The sequence below is a fragment of the Lithobates pipiens genome, unplaced genomic scaffold (assembly GCF_037356315.1).
Source record: "Lithobates pipiens isolate NorthernLeopardFrog02 unplaced genomic scaffold, aLitPip1_a1.2 Scaffold_13, whole genome shotgun sequence".
In the NCBI taxonomy this organism is placed as follows: Eukaryota; Metazoa; Chordata; class Amphibia; order Anura; family Ranidae; genus Lithobates; species Lithobates pipiens.
In genome coordinates, this window is record NW_027507718.1 from 465,879,050 (window position 1) to 465,906,630 (window position 27,581).

General features: G+C 42.9%; 1 protein-coding gene across 1 annotated transcript in view; it reads left to right on the top strand.

The window, feature by feature from the left end:
- The window catches only part of CPZ (carboxypeptidase Z), a 170,238-nt gene that overhangs the window by 56,792 nt on the left and 85,865 nt on the right, over window positions 1-27,581 (top strand). Inside the window, exons 5-6 of the mRNA XM_077477857.1 lie at window positions 4,377-4,573; window positions 23,420-23,581. Coding sequence (XP_077333983.1) covers window positions 4,377-4,573; window positions 23,420-23,581 — 359 coding nt within the window. The remainder of the gene's footprint in view (window positions 1-4,376; window positions 4,574-23,419; window positions 23,582-27,581) is intronic.

Below are 27,581 nucleotides of genomic sequence, written 5' to 3' on the forward strand. Positions count from 1 at the left end.
AAAAGTCTAGCACTGGAAGGTGCACAGACTGGTTGTCGGCTGAGTTCCTTTAACATGGTGAATTGGTAGGGTAGAGGCAGTTGGGCTTGATCATTTCCAGCCTATCCATATAGAGGTGTCATCCAATCCTGTATTCCTTTTAGAAGCTGTGGAACTCAGCTCTCTGCTGAGTGATCAGCAGTCTTATGTCATGTACACACGGCTGTTTTTTCCATCAGAATAAACACTGACGGTTTTTGTGACAGAGTTCCGCTGAAATGGTCTTGGCTACACACGATCATATCAAAGTCTGATTGTCTAGTACACAGTGACGTACAGCGCGTACGACAGGACCAGAAAAGGAAGTTCAATAGCCAGTTGCCAATAGCTGCCCATTCGTCGTTTTTGGTCTGTCAGAACAGCATACAGACGATCAGTTTTCCTGATAGGAATTTATTCCGTCGGAAAGATTTAAAACATGTTCTATTTCTAGGTCCGTCAGAATTTGCAAAATAAAAAAGTCCGATGAGACATACACACGATCGGAATATCCGATGAAAAGATTCTGTCTGACTTTTTCTGCCAGAAAGTCTGACTATGTGTACACGGCATTAGAGACAGTGGGGGATCGATGCTGCATCCAACTACAGTATACAGTGCCTTGCAAAAGTATTTACCCCTCTTGGCATTTTTCATGTTTTGTTGCTTCACAACCTGGAATTAACATGGATTGTTTGAGGATTTACATCATTTAATTTACAGAACATGCCCACAATTTTGAAGATTTTTTTTTTTATTGTGAAGCAAACGACAAATAAGACAAGATAACAGAAAATGTGCATAACTATTCACCCCCCCCCCCCCCCCCCCAAGTCAATACTTTGTAGAACCACCTTTTGAAGGTATCACAGCTCCAAGTCGCTTTGGATAAGTGAGCTTGTCCAAATAAGTCCCATCTTACCACTGGGACTTTTGCCCATTCCTCCTTGCAAAATTGCTCTGGCTCCTTCAAGTTGGATGGCTTGCGAACAGCAATCTTTAAGTCTGACCACAGATTTTCTTAAACCACTCAAGTAGTCTCTGTGCTGCCTCTCTACTGCCCTTCTTGCCCGGTCCGTGAGTTTTGGTGTGGCAGGTTTGCTGTTGTGCCATGTTCTTTTCAATTGGTTATGATAGATTTGATGGTGCTCCTAGGGATCATCAAAGATTTGGATATTTTTTTATAGCCTAACCCTGACTTGTATGTCTCATAACATTGTCCCTTAATTGTTTGGAGAGTTACATGGTCTTCATGGCAGTGTTTGGTTAGGGGTGCCTCTTGCTTAGGTGTTACAGCCTCTGGGGGCTTTCAAAAAGGTGTGTATATGTAATGACAGATCATGTGACACTTAGGTTGCACACGGATGGACATCATTTCACTAATTATGTGACTTCTGAAGGTAATTGGTTGCACCAGAGCTTTTTATGGGCTTTATAACAAAGGGGGTAAGGTAAGGGGGTATAGGTAAAAAGCCAAGGGGGGTGAAAACTTTCACTAGGCACTGTAATACCCCGTACACATGATCGGACTTTCCGCCAACAAAACCGTGGATTTTTGTTCGAAGGATGTTGGCTTAAACTTGTCTTGCATACACATGGTCACACAAATGTTGGCCAACAATTTCGAACGTGGGAACGTGGTGGCATACAAGCCATGCGACGAACAAAGAAAAAAGGAAGTTCAATAGCCAGTGCGGCGCCTTCTGCTTGATTCTGAGCATGTGTGAACTTTTGTGCGTCGGACTTGTGTACACACGATCGTAAATTCTGACAACAATGTTTTGTTGCAGAAAATTTCACAATAAATTTTTGATGGAGCATACACACGGTCAGACTTTCAGCCAACAAGCACACATCCAACATTTGTTGTCAGAAAATCCGATCATGTGTACAGGCCATACGTTTTTTTCTTTTGGCATTCCCATACTTCTCTTTTAACATAGATCTGCCCCTTCCAAGCCTATTCACATTTCCTGCAGAATGGAAAACCCTTTGAAGGCTGTGGACAGTTTTTTACTAGGGCTCCTTCACACCAACGGCACTAGACTACGTTGCCCAATGTGGTTCCAATAGGAGGACAAGGAAAATAGCCTTATTTCCTATAGTTTCAGTTCAGACCAATCTATTTATAGATTTTTGCACATTACAAAAAGAATGAAAAAATACAAGAACAAATCAATTAGAACAGTACAAATTTAATAGTGTGACCCATGCATTAATAAAATAGACAACAAGGTTTGGTTAAAAAAGTAGAACACTTACAATACATAGACTGGAAATTCAAAATACTGAATAGGCCTCACACCCAACAGAACCATGAGTGTTTCTCAAGTGTGTTGGTGGCATGCAATGTATATAATTATGTATGATGAGAAAAAATACAAAAATAAATGAAATCCTCCCATACATCACACCGCCCACCATTAGAAGAACCAAAAAAAAGGGCGTATCAGCAGGATGTACCGAAAATCCAACCAGTAGGACATTTCTTTGTAGACCAGTCTCAACCTGTCCTCAATGCCTCTACCGAGGGAGGAGTATTAGCAAACAATTTACAGTTATTAGGGCTCCTAGACATGGTACTGTAGCACCCTCTACCAATAGGTAGGTGCTAGTATGGGAATTTACTAGTGAATGAATGAATGAATGAAATACTTGTATAGCGCACAATGCGAACTGAATCGCCTCTAGTGAGACTGTCAGCACAGATAAATTTAGGCAGGCCTATGCTGAAAGCTGGGCCTGTCTGTTTTGATCTGGGGCTGGGAGTGGTTAGAGTAGCAGTAGGTGTGGCCACCTGTGCTCTAGTTCTGAGGCACCTCCCCTGCTTCCAGGGAGAATGTTCTGGAAGAGGGGCAGGGCCTAGAGTTGGAGTGGTAGGCAGCTCATTTGGGAGCCCTGACCAATCCCCATCTGGTATTGGCAGGGGGCGGGCCTTCTATATAAGCTGAGGTAACATGCCACTGGGGGGGGGGGGGTTGTTGGCTGGGTGAAGTGGAGAATGGAGTACTAGTCAGCACCAGGAGGGCACCCCCATATGGGGGGAGGTGCGCCAATCGCAGGAGGAGGCCCAGGGAGAACTGTGCGGGAACTTCGCCTTTACACGGTCATTGATGATGTCGTCATCATTACACGGTCATTGATGAAGAACCTCTGGAGCAGAGGGGCAGGTGAAGCTGTCATAACGTACGGTCCGGTTAAGCTCTCCATCAAGGACTCGGGGCAGAGAAAGGTTGGTGAGTGTACCACAGTGGAGGGCTGGATGTGCCAGGAAGTCTGTGAGGGAACTTATACACGGTCATTAGTGAAGTCTTTATCATTACACGGTCAGTGATGAGGAGTCCTGGATCAGAGGAGAGACTGTGGGGAGTTGTGTCAAATCGATGTGGCCTGAGGGCACAGGATTTGCAAGCAGGGCTAGCTGGGAACAGTAGTCCCCCGCTCAGTATGTGCTTTTAAGCTAATAGGCCTCCGGGGAGAGGTACTGCAGGCCTCTGGCCTAGTAGCAGTGAACAACCAGAGCCTGCATAAGGAACTACTCAGAGTGGGTCCTTTTTGCTTAAAGAAGATGTGACATTACACTAATACTGTAACTACAGTATAAGTTTGTGCAGGAGGAAGAAAGGATTTCTGGGAACATAACCCTTACACGGTCAAGAGTGATGTCCTCATCCTTCATGAGTGTGGAAGTTCTGGAAGCAATAGTCTGCAGGAGTCACGCAGAGAAGGAGCACTAGTGGTGATGCAGGGAAAAGACTGTAGCTGTTAAACATGTACATCATTCCTTCAAGCTCAAACTATGTGTTAATCTATAAGAATCTACAAATATGATGGCAACATGAACTATTCTATGGGCATCCCATATTTCCTCCCTTTACTTAACTAAGTTGTACCCCCTAATAAAAAAAAAAAACACAGTATATCATTTGCAGAGACAATGAAAAGTCATTTACTGTATGTGAATCTGGCAGAGGGTGATATGGTGGATGTTTGTTACTAGTGGCAACTACACAGCTACAGTACATTTTTACTTAGGATGACCTGTAACACATCAAAGTGCATTGCAGTGTAATAGCAAATGAGCCAGAAAAAAGGGGTTCAAAAAACAACTGCAGCATAGGTAAAAACATAAGTTAAAAAAAATTTGCATCCTAGCATGGCAACTCAAAAACACATGCCATTGTATGTGCATTATGCACAGGCTACTGCATATGCAATGGTGTGAACAAGGCTTCAGGAGGAAAATTTTATTTTTTATTACTTTTGGATGCTGTGTTACTGAGCTGAACAGACATTATTATGAGTTTATTTGACCATAAAATTAGACTAAATTGTCATATTTTCAATTGTTTCTACAGTAAAGCCGGAATTCCGTTACATTGGCAACATGCACGGAAACGAAGTGGTTGGCAGGGAGTTACTGATCTATCTTGCCCAGTATTTGTGCTCAGAATATCTACTTGGCAATCCCAGGATCCAGGAATTGATCAACACTACAAGGATCCACCTCTTTCCTTCAATGAACCCAGATGGCTATGAGTTGGCATCCGAAGAGGTAAAACTAATTTATGTTGTTGAGTTTTAGTGGTCAAAATTTTGTGCTTATTCTCTAGCCCTACTCTGATAGCTATTACATTTCTAGGTGATTCATAGAGTATTCAAAAAAATACAGCATAAAATCAATCCCTATAAAACACTTATATAACTTCATAAATTGCATTGCATTTTTCATCATCCCTTGGCCTGGCAGGTCAGCTCTGCCAACTTCTTGGTGAATGAATGATCACCTGCACCTCTGTTGGAAAATTTCAGAACTTTGGTCCCCAGCTTACGCCTGATTGGTTGTCACCACTTTGAAGGGGCAAACAGACTTGTATGGTATTCAATATGTGGCTGCTACATGTATCCATTCTTGATATATGGCATCCACCATCACAGGTGAAATTGTATTACCTCTTGGAAACTCACAGTGGTAAAGTACACAGAACAGTGGTTTTCATCAAACTACATGTAGCGGGTGCTTCTCAGCCTGCCCGCTGACCACACTGAAACTAACACAGGCTTCAGTGACACAGAGCCTGTCAGCAACTGCGGGTGAATTCTCCCCCCTTCTTCTCCTCCCTGAACTCTTGGTATGCGAGCGACGTTCACAGGGTCTCAGCTGGCCATTCTGCTCCCTCCCCTGCCTCCTCATTGGCAGGGAGAAGAGAGCCAATCACAGAGCAGTTGCAGCAAAGTATTCTGGGGCATGTTGTCCCCAACACAGGTGGCCCCATTGTAATCTTCTGGAGGAGAGGAGGAAAAGTCACTACGAGGCTGCCGGCGGAGCTGAAGGAGAGACTATGAGGCAAGGAGAAGACAGAATGCTGGCGGTAGGTGCTGTGATCCAGGGTCAGTGTGTCTGCCACAGTTCCACAGCCGATCACGGATATCCCACCAGACAGGGACCCCGGGTGCATCTCCAGGCTCATTCCTGGAGGCATGAGGCATTCCAGTTGTTGGCTGGCCAGTCAGGCAACCTGAAAGCCTGTCCCAAGACATCTCTCATTTGGGCCTTCTGACGCAGGATTGGTGAGCCGGCACCTGCCCGCACCCCTTTTTACAAAAGACACTGCATGCAGACAATGTTGTCTTTCTGTCAGTTAAACTTGTAGAATACTGTGTTACAGTTACACCCTGCTGAGCATTTACAATATATACCTTGCTAACCTACTGTCAGCATACTGCACATCTCTCTGCTTATCAGTATATCTCCAGTGCACCACCAAAAGAGCTACCTAAAGATGCAAGTTCTTAATTTCTTCTGAAAGCTAACACATAACCCTATCGCAAGTGATAAAATCCATCGGTGCCAAACAGGGCCCATTCTTTCATGCAGGGCTCTGGTTACTAAGCGAGTGGGTTTAAGACCTACAGATTAAGTCAGCTGCATTCAACTAAATACTGTGTCTGAAAAGTTCTTTCGGACTGTGGTGTTGAGTACTGAAGGGAGCAGTCTGACATAAGAAAGGGTCATTCCTCTGCCCTCCTCCTGCCTGGACTTATAGAGCCCAATTTAAGTAGGGTTATTGGTTAATCCGTTAAAGTATTCTCATCATACTGCAATCTGTCATTATTTTGTGGTTATCTCTTGCTCAAATCTTTTAGTCAAGACACAGCTATTCTATTTGGGTTATACCTAACAGTCACTTTATTATGTTGTCACTGTTTTTTTTGTACCAAAAGAAAGTGTTCAGTAGAAATATACTTCTGGTTCACTACCTCCTGTGTCTAACATTGCTCTCTAGGTGTACCAGAGTGGTGGGGGCTGTTCTTAGGGTTGAGAGGCAGAGTACAGAACCAAACACACTCAAGCGGCTCCTTTGGGGGTGGTGCTACACATGTATTGTGCTGCAGTAACTTTCTGAACTTTGAAAAATACTTCTGATGTTGGACTGGGGCCAAATTTTGTGGTGGGTTTAAGGATAGCCTGCAATTTTAATAAGATAATGTCATCTTACTTAAAGTGGAGGGCCACCCTGAAAAAAAGAAATACATTCAAAATTAGAAAAAAATCATAAAAAAAAAAAAAAAAATGATTTTTATTTTTTTTTAACTTACCAGAAATGCCTGTTGCTAGGCACATCATACTAATCTGCCTCTTCCTCCTCTGCGGAGATCTTCTTTCTTCTCTCCTCGTCGTGTTGTCTTCTGGGTAATGGGTCGCGCTGTGTTCTGGGAACTGTGTGTCCCAGAACACAGCACGCCCCATTTACAAAGCGCTGTGCGACTGGCGCATGCGCAGTAGGAAATGGGAAGTGAAGCCTCAAGGCTCCACTGCCTGTTTCCCTTAGCGAAAATGGCGGCGCCGGGACCCGAGACCGAGGGACGGGTCAGCCTCGGGCGGCCGACATCGCGGGCGCCCTGGACAGGTAAGTGTGCTTATTAAGTCAGCAGCTACAGTGTTTGCAGCTACTGACTTTTAATTTTTTTTTTTTAAACCGGCCCTCCTCTTTAAAGTTTTTCTTTTGTTTTGATTGGTACAGAAGGTGATAACTTAACTAATTAAGTAAATATTTTCTTTGTGTAAAGTGACACTAAAATATATATCCATATTCTCAAGCAAGTCAACAACACTTTAACAAAATCATGCAGGAACTCTTTGTTTCCACTCATCGTGCCTGACTTGCGGTCTCCACTCCGCAACACAAGAGTTCTTCCATGTAGATAAAGTCGGCAACCAGGTTAAGGTGAATACAATTTCTTGTTATTTCATCCAAGGAGTACACATGTTCCAAACAGAGTCAACGCTAATGCGTTTCAGCCTATCAAGGCTTACTCATAGTGTATAGACTATGAACAAGGCCTTGATAGGCTGAAACGCATTAGTTGCGCTACACCAATGACACACCAATGTCCCAAATGTGTCTATGATATTATCATTAGTTAGAAACACGCTGTCTGACTCAAAAGGAGCAGCGCGCTTCTGATGTATAAAACCCAATGTGCTAATAATAAATAATAAAACATAAGTAATATACCATGTATATACTAGTGATAGTATTGACATTAGATAATAATTAAGAGTCCCCACAAAATTAATAGTATAGAACAAATTAATAAATAGCAAAATACCTAAAACTTGAAACCTAAATATAAATACATGCGCTGACGTCACCTCGTGTATGTGGTTGGAGATCCAGGAAGTGCGGGTTGTCTGAGTGTGTGCCGGCCGGCGGACCGGGCTTTGGGCTTCTAACATCTTCAATTTTGTAAGTGCAATTGCTGCTTTTATTTGTGAAATAAATTGGAGGTTAAAACTATTGGAGCATTTATCTTTTTTATGCCAACTATAATGCTGAGTTTTGGTCCATATGGGATGATATGAGGAGTGCTGTGTATATCATCTAAGGCTTGGGAAGCGTGCATTAAGGAGACCAGTAGGAGCATTTGAGGGCCCAGGAGATATATATCGGTATATGCCTTCTGTGACCCTCTGTAACGGGGGGTCATATAGTTCTGGTAAGAAGTGAATCTTCACACATCGGTGGTGGATTGAACACGTTTCACAGTTGAAAGATTGTTTTTCTTCACTGATGGACCTTGATATATAATTTATTGTGTATAGTTTGCAAGGGTGTAGGCTTTATGTTTTTATTCACGTATTTGTATTTATTTTTAGGTTTCAATTTTTACATATTTTGCTATTTATTAATTTGTCCTATACTATTACTGATATATACATGCGTGAGCATATTTGTATACTGTAGCGCAGTTTCTTCACTATTTTTCCAGAAACGCATTAGTGTTGGCTTTGTTTGGAACATTTCTACTCCTTAGATGAAATAGAGACATTTATAAGTATAAGTGATGTATAAGTGGTTAATCAAAAAACCTCAAAAGTAAATCAACGAGATACCATCGTCCCGACATGTATATGAAGAAAACTGGGCATAGCCCAGGACAACCAAGAGGAAATGATCTTGAAGAGATAGATTTCCTATTGGTTCAGTGGGAATAGGGACTATTGCGGTATCAAAAATTAGTGTAAGACAAACATTAAAACACAATTACATTTTATTATAATTTGATCCATAAGAGATAATACAAAGACATTGCTGTAGCAGAACCACATTATAAATCCAATCACAGGACCCAATTGGTTCAAATTCTAAACAATTAAATATTTAGATATTTTACGGAGATGCAGAGATGACGCATAAATCCGACCGGTTTCGCGGTACTAAGAACACCGCTTCCTCAGGGAACGTCACTTTTACAAATCTAGTATGAGAAATATATATATAAATATGCAGCAATGCCATATACAGTGTCAGTACAGTTTTTTATAAGAGAAAAGATAACAATAACAGTAGTATTTAATAAGCGATACATCAAATTTACATTAAAAACGCAGTGTTGGATCATGACTCACCCCTGGAACTCCCAACCCACAGCAAGCAAGCGACCTATTGCGAGACACCCTCAAAACAGGGTGCCCCCCCTCCGGGCGGACATGGGGGGCAAAGTAGAGAGGCTCTACACAGCACGTATAAGGACTGAAAGAAAGGGGGATGTAATAGTCTATTTAAATAATGTCCAGTGAACAAAGATATATATGTATCAAGGACCATGGGTTGATAAAATAGTATGAAAGAATAAATATAGAAGTAAACAGATAAGATCTTTTATACCAACAACAAGCACCCAGTGGGCCATGGTCACTACAGTAGTGTGCGCCTCAAAAGATCGCTATTATTAAGGCAAAAGAAAAACATACCCTCAATAGAGTGGATAGTTAAGTCAAATACTTCTAAGATGTCACCAGGTATGGTATGTAAGAGATGTCCACAGTTTCAATTACAAGTCTTTTTCTGATTCAGAATAGAAAATAAATGTAATCAATCAATGACAAATCATTAAAAACGGCCAGGAAGAGACTTGTACACATAACTGGAACATATGTGAGGTCAAAATAAGAGGACAGTACCTGGAGCTTGAAGGTCCTACGTGTTGCTCGTCTCCACACAGGCAGCGCTCTGACGATTTGAATCTCGAGCGCGCCCTTTAAGCCCCCGACCCGGAAGTAGTCAGAGCGCAGTGGTGCGCTCTTTAATGCTGTCCCCGTGTCACGGCGCATGCGCAGATCCATTCGTGCGCACGGCCGAACTATTCCCCATAGACAGAAGACCAGGGGGAGTGTCAGGGGGCGTGACTGGGCGGGGATCTGTGTAACACAAGATCCCCGTTCAACATCGCCTCAACCAGGCAGGGATCAGTCCGGGTCTGGCAGTCTGCGCATTGTGTTGCGCTCCCATATATAAGGCTGCAGATGGTAACTGCAGCTAAACGAGAGGTGTGAAAATCACACCAGAGTGCCACATGTCCGCCCGAGGGGGGGAGAATAAACTCCTCAGGTCCGTCCAGCTGCAGGACGGGAAAGAACCGATAGGGGAAAAGCAAAAGCAGGGTCATGATCCAAGACTATGAGAATACAAAATTCACTGCTGTAAATGGGCCGGGGAGTGTCGCAGTGCCGCGGGCCCACGCCACCAAGCGGGGCGGCCACAAGGGTCACCCTCACCTAGCGGCTCAGGTCAGCAGCAAGCGACAGTCACCAGACCACATCAGCTGAACCATATCAATAAATGAAAATCCAAATAAGAAAAGATGTCCTCAGAATAGCACCTGTATCAGCTAGGTTCCACATTTAAAGGGGAACCCAAGGTTTTTTGCTTTGGATTTGATTTAAAAATTGTTATGTAGTAATATAGTAACAAACAATCAGTGTATCCGGGCGGGTATTAGCGTTTGGCGGCAGAGAATTCTAATAATGAAAAGATAATCAGAGGGGGAGGAGGGGGGGGGGGGGGAAGGGGGGAAAGAAAAAGAGAAAAAGAAGAGAAAGGCAGAAGAAAAAGTGGGAAGACAAAGAGGGGGAGAAAGGAAAAGAAAGATGAAGGGGAGAAGAAAAAGAGGGGAGAGATAGGTAACATTTCCCTCACAAAGACCCTCTTCAATCCAGTGCCCTCAACCCAATACATAATTTTAGGTTATTGCATACAATTTTAAGGGAAGACAGTATACAATGTGCTTATGTACCGTATAGCATCCTTAAAGAAAACATTTGTAAGAATGGGCTTCATTTAAGCCAGGGGGGGTAAGAGCATTCAACCGCTCTATCCATAATGCCTCACGTCTCAAAATGGCCTGATCCCAGTTACCCCCTCTGGGGTCCTGTGGGATAACTTCAAGGACAAGAAATTTTACTAAGTCAAATTGGAATTTGTGGTGTATACCCACATGGCGGCCTACCGTGGTCATTTTCCCATTGGTTGAATAGTAGAGGTGGTCACCCAGGCGCTGGCGTAATTCCCTGATGGTCTTCCCTACATAGAATGCTTTGCAGGTGCAGACCATCAGGTAAACCAGCCCCCGGGTGCCACAATCGGCATGGTGTAGAGGCCGAAAAGTCTCTCCATTCGGTAGTAATGTAACCCCTCCTTCTTGGATCCATGGACATTTGGAACATTGGCCACATTTATAGGTACCTTTAGGTCCCTCCGGAAACCCAGAGGGCGTTTGATAGTGGCTTTTTGTTAATTTATCACGGAGAGAGGTGGCTTTTTTAAAAACTAATTCCGGGGTAGGCTTGACGTAATTTCCTAGTATGTGATGTTCAGTCAATAAGTGCCAATGTTGAGACAAAACATGCCGAAGTTGTTGGTGGTGAGCAGAGTATTTTGTTATTATTTTGGTGGTAGAGGGCTGTTGTATACGGGGAGGGCCATAGAGCAATGACTGACGACTACGGGAAGAGGCTTTATTAAAAGCCTTTCTAAGATTAGTGAGGCTGTAGCCTCTAGCTAGCAGGCGGTCTCGCAACAAATTGGCCTGTCTGTGAAAATCCTCGTCCTCAGAGCAGTTCCGCCTCAACCTCAGGTACTGGGCAAAGGGGATACTGCGAACCAGAGGGCGGGGATGTGCACTGGAGGCATATAGAATCGTGTTTCCGGCAGTGGGTTTGCGGTAAAGGTCAGTAGTAAGAGAACCCGAAGGATGTTTCAGGATATTTAAATCTAGGAATGAGATATTGTTATTGTTCGCCGTATAAGTAAACTGTAGATTGTATTGGTTTTTATTGAGGACGTTGATGAAACTGTCAAGATCCAATCTAGTGCCGGACCACACAATGAATAAGTCATCAATGTAACGGTACCAGCACAAGACTGAATCCAAAAAAGGTTGCAAATTATCCTCCCCAAAGACAAATCTTTCCCACGCCCCAAGGTAAAGATTAGCATAAGAGGGGGCGCAGGAAGTGCCCATGGCCACCCCCTGTTTTTGTAAGAATAGCTGATCATTGAATAGAAAATAGTTTCTCGTGAGGATAAATTTAAGCAGTTTCAAAATAAAACAATTGAGTGGCCAGGAGGCCGAGACCTGTTCCTTTAGGAACGTTTCAACCATCCCGACACCCTGCTCGTGGGGGATACTCGAGTATAAAGCCTCGACATCAACTGCCACGAGCAGGGCATCAGGAGGGATCTGGATACCCTCAATGTGCCTCAACAAGTCCGTTGTATCTTTGATATAGGACGGTAACCCTATAACGTGAGGCATAAGGAAGGCATCCACAAAACGACTAGCGTTTTCCGTCAGGGAACCTAGGCCTGATACAATGGGTCTGCCTGGGGGAGTTTGTAGGTTCTTGTGGGTTTTTGGTAAGGTATAAAAAGTAGGGATGCGTGGAGTCGCAATATTGATATATTTTAAAGTTGTTTCATCAATGAGGCCCTCGTGATATGCGCCAGTTAACAGTTGGCGGAATTCCAAGGTGAAAGATTCAATCATTGAAAAATCGATGGGAGAGTACCACAATGTGTTATGTAGTACCAAATAGCACATTGTTTGGTACTGTAAATGTGTCATGAGAACTAGATTTCCACCCTTATCGGATTGTTTGATAATTAAGTCTGGGTGTTTTTGAAGTGTCTTAATTGCCGATTTTTGTCGAGGAGTAAGATTGGACGGCTGATCCGCCCATTTATATTTCTTGAGAGATTTGATCGACTCATGCAAAAAAGCCCAGATGGCAGGGCAAGTCGTCAAATCTGGAAATGCACGGGACTTGGCTTTAAGTATTTGTTTCTTTTGTTCAGACACGAGTGGACCTGATGACTCGAATCCCTGACCAGAAGGCAGGGAATTTTGTCCAAGAGTGTTCACAGTGTCCTCATCTGTAATGCAGGCTCCCTCATCATAGAGGAGCATCAGGTCACGTAAGGCCCTGAACTCTTCCATGGTGAAATTTTTAGTGCGCTCGGCTAGTTCTTTTTCTAGGTTTAATTTTTTACGTTCGGGATCATAGATGAATTTGTAAGTAAGATTGCGAGCGAACAAATATAAGTCTTTAATTGTTTCAAAAATATCTATAGATTCAGATGGACAAAAGCCAAGACCGAGTTGTAAAACATATTCCTCCTCTGGTGTTAGTGTGATTGATGTCAAATTAATAATATTTAATGACGATACCTGATCAGAGTGTGTTACATTAGTGTTAGAAGGGTACTTAGAATTTAAGTTTTCTGTACAAAGGCGTCTAGGCTGCCCTTTCTGGTGCCTTCTGGATGGGTTGAGGTTAAAAGGTTTGAGGGAAAAAGGGACTGGATTTGGGGTTGCAAAAGTTTGGGGATCACACTGTGTAGTGTGGAGGCCGCTGTGTCTGATTTATTCAGGGAGGATGAAGGGGCTGTTGTACGTATGGCCTGAGAGGTTTTGGCCGATTTTCCTAATTTTCTATCTTTTTTGGGGTCTTTATGAGGATGCCCGTTTCCAGTGAGTGATCTCTTACGTGGGAGGGTAGGGCCGTGAGACTGAGTGTGTTGAGGTAAAGACTGCGATGACAAAGAAGATAAGGAAGAATCTGATTCTGATAATTCCATTGGTAATCTGGTTATGGGTTGGCGAGCATATGCAGGGTTTCTCCTGTTATACGCTCGACCAGCCCATTTGTATGCATAACCATCAAGGAACGCTTGTTTATCCAATGAGAATTTACCTTGTTTTTTAAAAATAATTTCCTTATTTAATGTCTCTAAACGGTCCCTCAATTCCCTCCATTTATCCGAAAAATTGGTGGAGGTAGTGATATCCGGATATTGCTGTAATAATCTATCTATTTCTTCATCTAATATGGACATATCATTTATATGTTGGGCCATCAGTTGCTTCATTAGTTCTATACTACATGAAGTCAGGGTCTCCTCCCAGATTTTTTTAAAATCAGTACTGGGATCTTTTAAGGTAGGGAATACTTGTATCCGAAGGCCCAAGGGACATATCCTTTCCTGCACATAAAGTTTGAAATATTGTATATGCCAATGAAGGTGAGATTTTCTTTTTAACAACTTAAATATTTTTTCCAAGAAGATTTTGATGTCATCATCTAATTTATGACTGGTTAGGCACTCGGCCTGTAAAGTGGACATGAAGTCACCCCAGCTAGCTCCTAAGACATCCATAATGCCGGAAGAGAAATGAAATGGTTGACTCGTACTCACCAGAACGCCATACCCAAAGGATATACAAAAAAGCAAAAACAGACAAAGAAAAAAACAAAATGACTATAAGTTGACATTTAGAGATTCAGGTTATAGTCTGAGAGACAAAAAATTCCATAACATTGAACAGTTTAAACCTTAAATAATTATTGTAAATGAGGCCGTAAAGAATTTTTTGGATCCCACAATCCAGGTGTATTATCCACCTTAATATCGATAGTTAATCAAAAAACCTCAAAAGTAAATCAACGAGATACCATCGTCCCGACATGTATATGAAGAAAACTGGGCATAGCCCAGGACAACCAAGAGGAAATGATCTTGAAGAGATAGATTTCCTATTGGTTCAGTGGGAATAGGGACTATTGCGGTATCAAAAATTAGTGTAAGACAAACATTAAAACACAATTACATTTTATTATAATTTGATCCATAAGAGATAATACAAAGACATTGCTGTAGCAGAACCACATTATAAATCCAATCACAGGACCCAATTGGTTCAAATTCTAAACAATTAAATATTTAGATATTTTACGGAGATGCAGAGATGACGCATAAATCCGACCGGTTTCGCGGTACTAAGAACACCGCTTCCTCAGGGAACGTCACTTTTACAAATCTAGTATGAGAAATATATATATAAATATGCAGCAATGCCATATACAGTGTCAGTACAGTTTTTTATAAGAGAAAAGATAACAATAACAGTAGTAGCAACTGATGGCCCAACATATAAATGATATGTCCATATTAGATGAAGAAATAGATAGATTATTACAGCAATATCCGGATATCACTACCTCCACCAATTTTTCGGATAAATGGAGGGAATTGAGGGACCGTTTAGAGACATTAAATAAGGAAATTATTTTTAAAAAACAAGGTAAATTCTCATTGGATAAACAAGCGTTCCTTGATGGTTATGCATACAAATGGGCTGGTCGAGCGTATAACAGGAGAAACCCTGCATATGCTCGCCAACCCATAACCAGATTACCAATGGAATTATCAGAATCAGATTCTTCCTTATCTTCTTTGTCATCGCAGTCTTTACCTCAACACACTCAGTCTCACGGCCCTACCCTCCCACGTAAGAGATCACTCACTGGAAACGGGCATCCTCATAAAGACCCCAAAAAAGATAGAAAATTAGGAAAATCGGCCAAAACCTCTCAGGCCATACGTACAACAGCCCCTTCATCCTCCCTGAATAAATCAGACACAGCGGCCTCCACACTACACAGTGTGATCCCCAAACTTTTGCAACCCCAAATCCAGTCCCTTTTTCCCTCAAACCTTTTAACCTCAACCCATCCAGAAGGCACCAGAAAGGGCAGCCTAGACGCCTTTGTACAGAAAACTTAAATTCTAAGTACCCTTCTAACACTAATGTAACACACTCTGATCAGGTATCGTCATTAAATATTATTAATTTGACATCAATCACACTAACACCAGAGGAGGAATATGTTTTACAACTCGGTCTTGGCTTTTGTCCATCTGAATCTATAGATATTTTTGAAACAATTAAAGACTTATATTTGTTCGCTCGCAATCTTACTTACAAATTCATCTATGATCCCGAACGTAAAAAATTAAACCTAGAAAAAGAACTAGCCGAGCGCACTAAAAATTTCACCATGGAAGAGTTCAGGGCCTTACGTGACCTGATGCTCCTCTATGATGAGGGAGCCTGCATTACAGATGAGGACACTGTGAACACTCTTGGACAAAATTCCCTGCCTTCTGGTCAGGGATTCGAGTCATCAGGTCCACTCGTGTCTGAACAAAAGAAACAAATACTTAAAGCCAAGTCCCGTGCATTTCCAGATTTGACGACTTGCCCTGCCATCTGGGCTTTTTTGCATGAGTCGATCAAATCTCTCAAGAAATATAAATGGGCGGATCAGCCGTCCAATCTTACTCCTCGACAAAAATCGGCAATTAAGACACTTCAAAAACACCCAGACTTAATTATCAAACAATCCGATAAGGGTGGAAATCTAGTTCTCATGACACATTTACAGTACCAAACAATGTGCTATTTGGTACTACATAACACATTGTGGTACTCTCCCATCGATTTTTCAATGATTGAATCTTTCACCTTGGAATTCCGCCAACTGTTAACTGGCGCATATCACGAGGGCCTCATTGATGAAACAACTTTAAAATATATCAATATTGCGACTCCACGCATCCCTACTTTTTATACCTTACCAAAAACCCACAAGAACCTACAAACTCCCCCAGGCAGACCCATTGTATCAGGCCTAGGTTCCCTGACGGAAAACGCTAGTCGTTTTGTGGATGCCTTCCTTATGCCTCACGTTATAGGGTTACCGTCCTATATCAAAGATACAACGGACTTGTTGAGGCACATTGAGGGTATCCAGATCCCTCCTGATGCCCTGCTCGTGGCAGTTGATGTCGAGGCTTTATACTCGAGTATCCCCCACGAGCAGGGTGTCGGGATGGTTGAAACGTTCCTAAAGGAACAGGTCTCGGCCTCCTGGCCACTCAATTGTTTTATTTTGAAACTGCTTAAATTTATCCTCACGAGAAACTATTTTCTATTCAATGATCAGCTATTCTTACAAAAACAGGGGGTGGCCATGGGCACTTCCTGCGCCCCCTCTTATGCTAATCTTTACCTTGGGGCGTGGGAAAGATTTGTCTTTGGGGAGGATAATTTGCAACCTTTTTTGGATTCAGTCTTGTGCTGGTACCGTTACATTGATGACTTATTCATTGTGTGGTCCGGCACTAGATTGGATCTTGACAGTTTCATCAACGTCCTCAATAAAAACCAATACAATCTACAGTTTACTTATACGGCGAACAATAACAATATCTCATTCCTAGATTTAAATATCCTGAAACATCCTTCGGGTTCTCTTACTACTGACCTTTACCGCAAACCCACTGCCGGAAACACGATTCTATATGCCTCCAGTGCACATCCCCGCCCTCTGGTTCGCAGTATCCCCTTTGCCCAGTACCTGAGGTTGAGGCGGAACTGCTCTGAGGACGAGGATTTTCACAGACAGGCCAATTTGTTGCGAGACCGCCTGCTAGCTAGAGGCTACAGCCTCACTAATCTTAGAAAGGCTTTTAATAAAGCCTCTTCCCGTAGTCGTCAGTCATTGCTCTATGGCCCTCCCCGTATACAACAGCCCTCTACCACCAAAATAATAACAAAATACTCTGCTCACCACCAACAACTTCGGCATGTTTTGTCTCAACATTGGCACTTATTGACTGAACATCACATACTAGGAAATTACGTCAAGCCTACCCCGGAATTAGTTTTTAAAAAAGCCACCTCTCTCCGTGATAAATTAACAAAAAGCCACTATCAAACGCCCTCTGGGTTTCCGGAGGGACCTAAAGGTACCTATAAATGTGGCCAATGTTCCAAATGTCCATGGATCCAAGAAGGAGGGGTTACATTACTACCGAATGGAGAGACTTTTCGGCCTCTACACCATGCCGATTGTGGCACCCGGGGGCTGGTTTACCTGATGGTCTGCACCTGCAAAGCATTCTATGTAGGGAAGACCATCAGGGAATTACGCCAGCGCCTGGGTGACCACCTCTACTATTCAACCAATGGGAAAATGACCACGGTAGGCCGCCATGTGGGTATACACCACAAATTCCAATTTGACTTAGTAAAATTTCTTGTCCTTGAAGTTATCCCACAGGACCCCAGAGGGGGTAACTGGGATCAGGCCATTTTGAGACGTGAGGCATTATGGATAGAGCGGTTGAATGCTCTTACCCCCCCTGGCTTAAATGAAGCCCATTCTTACAAATGTTTTCTTTAAGGATGCTATACGGTACATAAGCACATTGTATACTGTCTTCCCTTAAAATTGTATGCAATAACCTAAAATTATGTATTGGGTTGAGGGCACTGGATTGAAGAGGGTCTTTGTGAGGGAAATGTTACCTATCTCTCCCCTCTTTTTCTTCTCCCCTTCATCTTTCTTTTCCTTTCTCCCCCTCTTTGTCTTCCCACTTTTTCTTCTGCCTTTCTCTTCTTTTTCTCTTTTTCTTTCCCCCCTTCCCCCCCCCCCCCCTCCTCCCCCTCTGATTATCTTTTCATTATTAGAATTCTCTGCCGCCAAACGCTAATACCCGCCCGGATACACTGATTGTTTGTTACTATATTACTACATAACAATTTTTAAATCAAATCCAAAGCAAAAAACCTTGGGTTCCCCTTTAAATGTGGAACCTAGCTGATACAGGTGCTATTCTGAGGACATCTTTTCTTATTTGGATTTTCATTTATTGATATGGTTCAGCTGATGTGGTCTGGTGACTGTCGCTTGCTGCTGACCTGAGCCGCTAGGTGAGGGTGACCCTTGTGGCCGCCCCGCTTGGTGGCGTGGGCCCGCGGCACTGCGACACTCCCCGGCCCATTTACAGCAGTGAATTTTGTATTCTCATAGTCTTGGATCATGACCCTGCTTTTGCTTTTCCCCTATCGGTTCTTTCCCGTCCTGCAGCTGGACGGACCTGAGGAGTTTATTCTCCCCCCTCGGGCGGACATGTGGCACTCTGGTGTGATTTTCACACCTCTCGTTTAGCTGCAGTTACCATCTGCAGCCTTATATATGGGAGCGCAACACAATGCGCAGACTGCCAGACCCGGACTGATCCCTGCCTGGTTGAGGCGATGTTGAACGGGGATCTTGTGTTACACAGATCCCCGCCCAGTCACGCCCCCTGACACTCCCCCTGGTCTTCTGTCTATGGGGAATAGTTCGGCCGTGCGCACGAATGGATCTGCGCATGCGCCGTGACACGGGGACAGCATTAAAGAGCGCACCACTGCGCTCTGACTACTTCCGGGTCGGGGGCTTAAAGGGCGCGCTCGAGATTCAAATCGTCAGAGCGCTGCCTGTGTGGAGACGAGCAACACGTAGGACCTTCAAGCTCCAGGTACTGTCCTCTTATTTTGACCTCACATATGTTCCAGTTATGTGTACAAGTCTCTTCCTGGCCGTTTTTAATGATTTGTCATTGATTGATTACATTTATTTTCTATTCTGAATCAGAAAAAGACTTGTAATTGAAACTGTGGACATCTCTTACATACCATACCTGGTGACATCTTAGAAGTATTTGACTTAACTATCCACTCTATTGAGGGTATGTTTTTCTTTTGCCTTAATAATAGCGATCTTTTGAGGCGCACACTACTGTAGTGACCATGGCCCACTGGGTGCTTGTTGTTGGTATAAAAGATCTTATCTGTTTACTTCTATATTTATTCTTTCATACTATTTTATCAACCCATGGTCCTTGATACATATATATCTTTGTTCACTGGACATTATTTAAATAGACTATTACATCCCCCTTTCTTTCAGTCCTTATACGTGCTGTGTAGAGCCTCTCTACTTTGCCCCCCATGTCCGCCCGGAGGGGGGGCACCCTGTTTTGAGGGTGTCTCGCAATAGGTCGCTTGCTTGCTGTGGGTTGGGAGTTCCAGGGGTGAGTCATGATCCAACACTGCGTTTTTAATGTAAATTTGATGTATCGCTTATTAAATACTACTGTTATTGTTATCTTTTCTCTTATAAAAAACTGTACTGACACTGTATATGGCATTGCTGCATATTTATATATATATTTCTCATACTAGATTTGTAAAAGTGACGTTCCCTGAGGAAGCGGTGTTCTTAGTACCGCGAAACCGGTCGGATTTATGCGTCATCTCTGCATCTCCGTAAAATATCTAAATATTTAATTGTTTAGAATTTGAACCAATTGGGTCCTGTGATTGGATTTATAATGTGGTTCTGCTACAGCAATGTCTTTGTATTATCTCTTATGGATCAAATTATAATAAAATGTAATTGTGTTTTAATGTTTGTCTTACACTAATTTTTGATACCGCAATAGTCCCTATTCCCACTGAACCAATAGGAAATCTATCTCTTCAAGATCATTTCCTCTTGGTTGTCCTGGGCTATGCCCAGTTTTCTTGATGTATAAGTGGACTGAGTCAAGGAATTAATTAATTGACTGGAATGTTTTTTTTTTTTTAACAATGTATCGGTGAAATCAACAAATTGACTACTGTTAGAGGAGATATGATTAGAAACAGAATTGGGTGAATAGTGATTGAGGTGTGAGGATCTAGAAGTAGGAATGGGATGGAGGAGAGAAGATGTTGATGTAGATTATGGATGGTACGAGATAAGTAAGAGAGAATAAGAGATGAGAATGGTTGAATGAGAAGAATGGATGCAAAGAGAGATACATGAGAGAAGTAGAATAAGAACAGAACAGAGAAGAAAGAAGGAGAAGAAAAAGGAGAAAGGAAGAAAGGGAATTATAGAATTGAATAGTAGGAAGGAATGAAAGGGGTGGAATGAAAGAGAATAAAATAAAAGGCGGGGGGGGGGGGGGGGGGCTGTAAGAATTATATAACCTGGAGGAGGATGAGAAAGAATAATGAACAAGGATTATAGAATATGGACTATGAAATATGGACAATAGGATAAAGGAGGGGGGGGAGCTGGCCCTTGTGAATCTACCCTCTTCTCGTGGGGGTTTTGTGTTGAGGGGTTTAGACACTATCACATAAGAGAGAGATTAGAAGGGGATAGAGATCCCCTAGCAGATATATATAAACATATACATCTTTTCTTTTCCCTTTTTTTCTTTTTTCTTTCTTTTTTTTAAAAAATACAGAAGTAAGGGGGGGGGGGGGGTAATAGGAGAATAAGCTAATTAAGGGAGGGAGGAAAGAAGAAGAGTGAGATAAATTGGAGTGAAATAGATTGATAGCACAAGAGTGGTTTGGAGTGGGATCGAGGGGTATAAGAGAAAGGATAGACATAGGGGGGGGGGGGGGGGGGAAGGGGGGAGCGGAAGGGTGGGCGGGAGGGGGTAGGGAATACGTGGGTGTATGAGGGGTGTAGGGGGAACGGTAATCAAACACGATTAATATAACACTTAATTGGGAATATTATATCACCATTTCCCTTTTTTGCGGGGGGAAATCACAAACACAATCACTAATTATAAATAAATATATAAACACTGTTACGAGATTGAGTTGGGGGGTGGGTTCGTAAGTTATAATTCCCCCTCCTGAACAAATCTGAACAAATGAGGAATAATAAATAAGGAACATTTGTCATGTATTTTAAAGATATTGTATCATGAAAGATAACAACGGATTATAATGGATTACTGAAAATGAAAGGAAATGAAGAATATATTGTAATTTAAATGAAATCTAGAGATATGATAGGGTCCCCCCTGAAATAAAGAGGAGAAATATACAGGAATAAACAGTTAGAGGGGGGGTATGGGAGGGAGAGGGGGGGGGGGGGTAACGAGGAGATGTGGTGAATGTCTTTGTCTTTTAACGTAAAGGGATTAAACATCCCAGAAAAAAGACAAATGTTATTTCAAGATCTAAAGAGGTTACAGATAGATATAGCATTCATCCAAGCAACACATTTCAGGGAAAAAACCTTCCTCTGTTAAGAAATAAAAACTATCCATCGGTGTACCATGCAAATAACCTGGAGCTTAAAACTAAGGGGGTAACCATAATGATATCAAATAAAGTAGCGTGGAATTTTGGGGACTCCTTGACAGATGTAAATGGGAGGTACTTGTTTATCAAGGGAACTATTGGGGGGGGGGGGGTTGGAGTGACATTAGCAACATATTATGCCCCCAATGTACAGCAAGAAAAAAAAAACATTAGGAAAACTTTAGGAGTTCACGGAGGGACAGTTGATCATGGGAGGAGATCTTAATGCTCCCCCTATTCCCAGTGAAGATACCTCTTCAGGGACATCATCAGTGTCGCTGAAAATAAGGAAAGGGATCTCTAAAGCAATAGGTGATGCAAGACTGGTAGATATATGTAGGATATTGCATCCTAAGGAAAAGGATTACTCTTTCTTTTCGAACCCGTATAGAGTGTATTCTCGGATAGATTTATTCTTTATTCCACATAAACAATTATCTTCAGTTAGAGAAGCTTCTATTGGTTCAATTACTTGGTTAGACCATGCTCCAATTTTTCTAAAGTACAACCTCCTAGAAAGAAGTAATTTAACCCTGATGATGTGGAAACTGAATGAAAGTCTTCTTCAGGATCCTATAGTGATAGAAGATGTCCGGAAAGAGATAAAATACTTTTTTCAGGAAAACAAGAGTCCAGAAAGCTCCCCAGGAATAATTTGGGAAATACATAAAGCGGTAATACGGGGAGTATTAATTAAACATGGTTTGAGGATCAAGAAGGAAAGAGAAGCCAAACTAACAAAGTTCCTAGCAAAAATACAACAATTAGAGGCCTGTCATAAACAGGCTCAGACAATAGAAGTAAAATGAGAATTAATACATACACGCTGTTAAGTGACAGACTTACTACAGTATAAAGCCAAAATGGCAATACAGATAGGACGGAAGTGTAGTTATGAGTCAGGTAACAAATGTGGAAAACAATTGGCGAGAGCGCAACGTGAAATACACTCAAGGACATACATACCAGTAATCAGGAGAGAGATTGGAGAGAAAGTGCAACTACCTGGACAGATTTCAGAGGCATTTGGCGATTTCTACTCCTCACTTTACAACTTGAACTTGGCAGTTCTAGACCAGGCAAAGATGGAGGAAAATCTAGCATCAAGTGGTATGCCGAATCTGACAGCTGCTGAGCAGGAGGAGTTGGAATCACCAATCACATTAGAAGAGGTCCATTTTTTTTTTCCTGCATGCTAGTCTCATATCATAAATGAAGAGGTTGCTAAAGTTATGAAAATTCTCGTATGACAAAATAAAATTTCAGAAGTGATGTAACATATTGCTTTCTATTTGTATTGTATTTTCTTACAAAAACTGTACTGATTGAATGAAAATCGTACGATCTGGTATTGTATGAGAAAATGTTCATGTTTGTACCTTATTTTTAATTTCGGACAAACTGACGTGATCCGCTCTTGTAAGCTGTGTACTAATGATCAGATTATCGTACGATTGCTTCAAAAGTGGTATTTTTTGTTAAATTTTCTGATTGTGTGTACTAGGCTTTATGCAGTATGAACACAGCAAACAAATATAAACTTAGATTTGAGTTCCCTTCATAGCTGTATTTAAATTACATTACAATTTTTTTTTTTATTATTATGTCACTTTATTAAAAGGCAATCTTTACTAATGTGTTTTAAGTTCATCTTTAACAATCTTTATTTGGGAACATGAAGGCTATAATAAAAGAAAAGCACAATCCTTATGGAAAGAACATGTGCTGACCAATCGGAATACTTTTCAGGTGGTTTGTAATCCGTTGCAATGTATTTCTCTTCCAGGGTGCTGGATACAATGGGTGGACAAATGGAAGAATGACATCTCAGAACATTGATCTTAATAGAAATTTTCCTGATCTGACTTCTGAAGTTCATAAAATAATGAAAGTACGCTCAGCTCGTGTTGATCACCTGCCCATCCCTGAAACCTATTCGTGGGACAGGGTATGATTTTTATTATTATTATCATTATTATTAGTACTATTATTATTATTTAAAGGTATACAATAGCCATATTCATGATGCAGTGTGTTAACTTTGAATGCCAAATTAACTAAGCAAGAAGGATTGATTAATAAATATATAAAGCTTTCTATGTCGGGGGCCTGGAGACAAAGAAGAGTTGGCGCCTAAAGCAACACATCCCTGCCAGAATTTCCTCTTTGCATTTAACATAATCTTGTTTTTCTGGTACTAATCTAGTTTAGAATATTAGCAGAATAAGTAAAAAGGCTAATGCCATGTACACACGGCCAGACTTTTCGAAAACAGCAAAGGTCCGATGGAACAAATCTGTCTGACAATTCGACCATGTGTGGGCTTCATCGGACCTTTGCTGTTGAAAAATCAGATGGGCTTTAGATTTAGAACATGTTTCAAATCGAGTCCGGTCGGAAAATCCATTTGTCTGTACGCTAAATTGGCTACTGGCTATGAACTTTCTTATTCTAGTCCGATCGTACGTCATCACGGTCGAATCCATGAGACTTTGGTGTGATTGTGTGTGGCCAAGTCCATTAGTTCGGAAAGTCCATTGGAAGTCCGCTGAAAGTCCGTTGGGAAGACCGTCGGACCTAGTCAGCCGGAAAGTCCGGTCGTGTGTACACAGCATAAGGATATTTTATACATAGTCACAATGACCCAGCTTGGACCAATGTAACTATGGATATACCTGGCAGATGGCCCTGGAAGCTGGAAATCACAGTAGACACCACTACTCCAGTGATCTCCACTTGCTTCTGGCTCCTGTGCTAAGCGGCTACCCTACTGCATTCTGAACACAGAAGGTTGGCTGCTCCGCATAGGTGCCATTCAGAGAATGCTTTGCATTTCATGATTGAATGCAAAGCATTATCTGATTGAATGAGATGGAAAGGCGGGGAAGTGATGTCATACTCTCTACCTTGTCCAATTAGAAGCTGATCACCAAATGAAAACAGAGAGAAAAAAGTAAAAACATTAATGCAGCAATCACATCCAATGTTTGGTAAGCTACTATATATATATATATATAGAAAGGCCAGTATGGTGGCCTGGAATTATGGGAGGAGCCCAGTGGGGTATATAACTAGCCCGTTCGCCTGCCTTCCTCGTCGGTTCCGGTGCGCGATATCTGATACGTCAGAAATCAAGGGCCGACTGTTGAGACCAAACGTAGCGAGTTGTGTTCGTGAGTCCCCGTGTTTGTCTTGATTGTGTCCGTGTTGTCAGTCGTCTTATCGTTGGCGTTCGTGTGTTTTCCGTCCGAGTGTCGCAATACTCAAAGAAATTGCCGTTGTCGTACAACGCGTCTGGGCCGGCTGTCGCAGGTAGGGCTTCGGCACCCATATTCTCATTTCATGTGTTACAATGTCACTCAAACACGATATCCTGAACTCACGAACCTCTCACCTTTCATTTCTCGAATGTTTTAAACCGTGTCACTCGTACTCGTTACCTCATGTCACTACTCTTGTTTATTGCGAAGGAAAGTTGTTATTTCCTTTCGAGACGCGTCGGTCGTGCCACATCGGGCACTTCATTTCGTAGGCACGTCAGGTCGAGCCGAACGACTTCCCAATCATTACTTAAATATTCAAATCGGTCGAAAGCACTCCGATACCGCAGCCGACTGCTCATTACGTTAATTCTAGCAGTCCGGATCATTTCGAATGTCGTGTCCTTTCAAATGGTAAACCGGTCCGACCGTTCCAAATACGTTTCATTTCATACATATTGAGTAATTTCGATCATTTCATTCCGTTCGAATTATTTAGATCATTTCATGTCACTTCGCATCATTTCAATCTTTTTGATATCAGATCGATTCATTTCATTTCTGTCACTCACCACGCCCCGGTGCGAATCCTGTCGCATCCCCGATGCACCGATTCGCTTCGGAGTGCCTAGTTATTCGGCCTCATTTCTGTACATGCTCCAGAGACTGAGTCACTCGCAGGTTCAGGCACAATCTCTGATTCTAGTCTTTGTCATGGCATACCATTTCTGTCACTTATTACGCTCCGATTCGAATCCTGTCGCATGCATTAATGCACCGATTCGTTCCGGCGTGCCCAGCTGCTACGCCTCATTTCAGTACATGCTCCAGAGAAGGATTCTTTGTTGTAACCATTTGTCCAGTCGTTGATTCTTGTCTCTGTCATGGCATATAATTTTCTGTCACTTATCACGCTCCGATTCAAATCCTGTTGCATTTATTGATGCACCGATTTGTTCCGGTGTGCCCAGCTGTCACGCCTCATTTCAGTACATGCTCCAAAGACAGGATTCGTTTGTTTCATTCATGGGCACATCCTCTGATTCTTGTCTTTGTCATGGGTATCATTTCATCTCACCTATCACGCTCCGGTACGAATAGTCACATCCGTGCACCAAATTCGTCTCGGCGTGCCCTAGGACAGGCCTCATTTTCAGTACATGCTCCAGAATCCGTTTCGTGCTCGGTCGCAAGATGGCGGCATGGCGATCCGGACATCTGTCATGGCGGATTCACTCATTTCACGGTCATATCGCTTCCCGGTTCAAGTCCAGTTGATTTTTCAAGCTTTGGATTCCTACCGGGGGCCTGCCTCACCGACCTCATTTCACTCTAAATTGCTTCAAAGGTTCATACCTGCCAAAAAAAAATAAAAAATCTCACCTCCATGAAATCACTATTTTGGCTAGCATTTCTGTTCAGGTATAGAACTCTCAAACTTCACCTTCATCTCCTCAGGTCAGTCGAGTTTTCAGTAGGTCCACCCTGCACCTGGTGGGACGGTGCCTCCTTAGGTAAGAAAAAAAAAAAAAAAAGAAAAACGTCTTCTGGGAGGAAACGCTCATGAGCGGAAGCATCCTTCTTGTTAAGCATACATGCTTTTTCAGGATCTCCAACGTGTCTTGTAATCCATGTCACTCTCATATAGGTTCCGCGTAAGAGAAAACCCGAACCCAAGGACCAATAAGGCTCGCCAGGCCTGGATTACGCCACCATGTCTCGGGCTGACAGCGAGGACCTCACTGCCCCATTGTCTCCATCTCTAGTCTCAGAGAGTGGCAGCCAACGGTCCCTCAGAGCATGAACCATTCCTAGGATGACAGCTGAGCTTAGGCGCAGAGGCGTACCCTTTCCGGCAACAGCCAGGAAAGCCGAGCTGTTCAGGCTCCTCTTTCCTCCCCCAGCGGCGGCTGAGGCTAGTACCCAGCAGGCCTCACTGGGCTCTATCGCCTCTTCTATTTCGCAGCTCCATACCTTGGTATCTTCCCTGACGACCTCTATGTCAGAGGTCCAGAATCGGGTGGCCTTTCTCGAGACCCGCCCGCCCGTGTCTCCTCCAGTACCAGCATCCCAGGCAGTGACTAACCCTCTCGCAGGTACCACCGAGCGTACATCAGTGGTGTACCCCTCTCATCTGGTATCAGCTAGCATCAGGAAGGACATCTTAGAGGGCAAGGACGTCAATCTGGCTTCGCTTCTCATCTCCATTCATGAACTGGCAGAAAACAAGGCTTATACATGGGGGGACGTGTCGGTGGTCCTCAAGACCAAAGACCCCAGGCTGGACAGGAAGCTTTCTGTCACCGAATTTACACTGGCCTTCGGCATGATGAGGGACATCATCTGCTCAGTCTCCCCTGGCAGGAGGGAGGAGCTGGATCGCTACCTCCATGTGGTAGTAGATCTAGGTTATAAATACGGCGGGTTTTCATTTTACGACTACCACCGCTCCTTCTCCGCCAAAGCGGCCCCCAGGCTTGTCCAGTTCCAGACGCCTACTGATTGGAGCGTCATGGATACAGAACTATTCTGCCGCCACTTTGCGGGGCTACGGTCTCCTCTTTGTGCGATTTGCCAATCGGCTACTCACACCGCGACTTGGTGCGCTAGCTCAGTGGCAGCCCCGCCCTCAGACGGTCCTTCTACCTCAGGTACCGCTCAGGGCTCACAAGCGCCGGCACGCCTGCC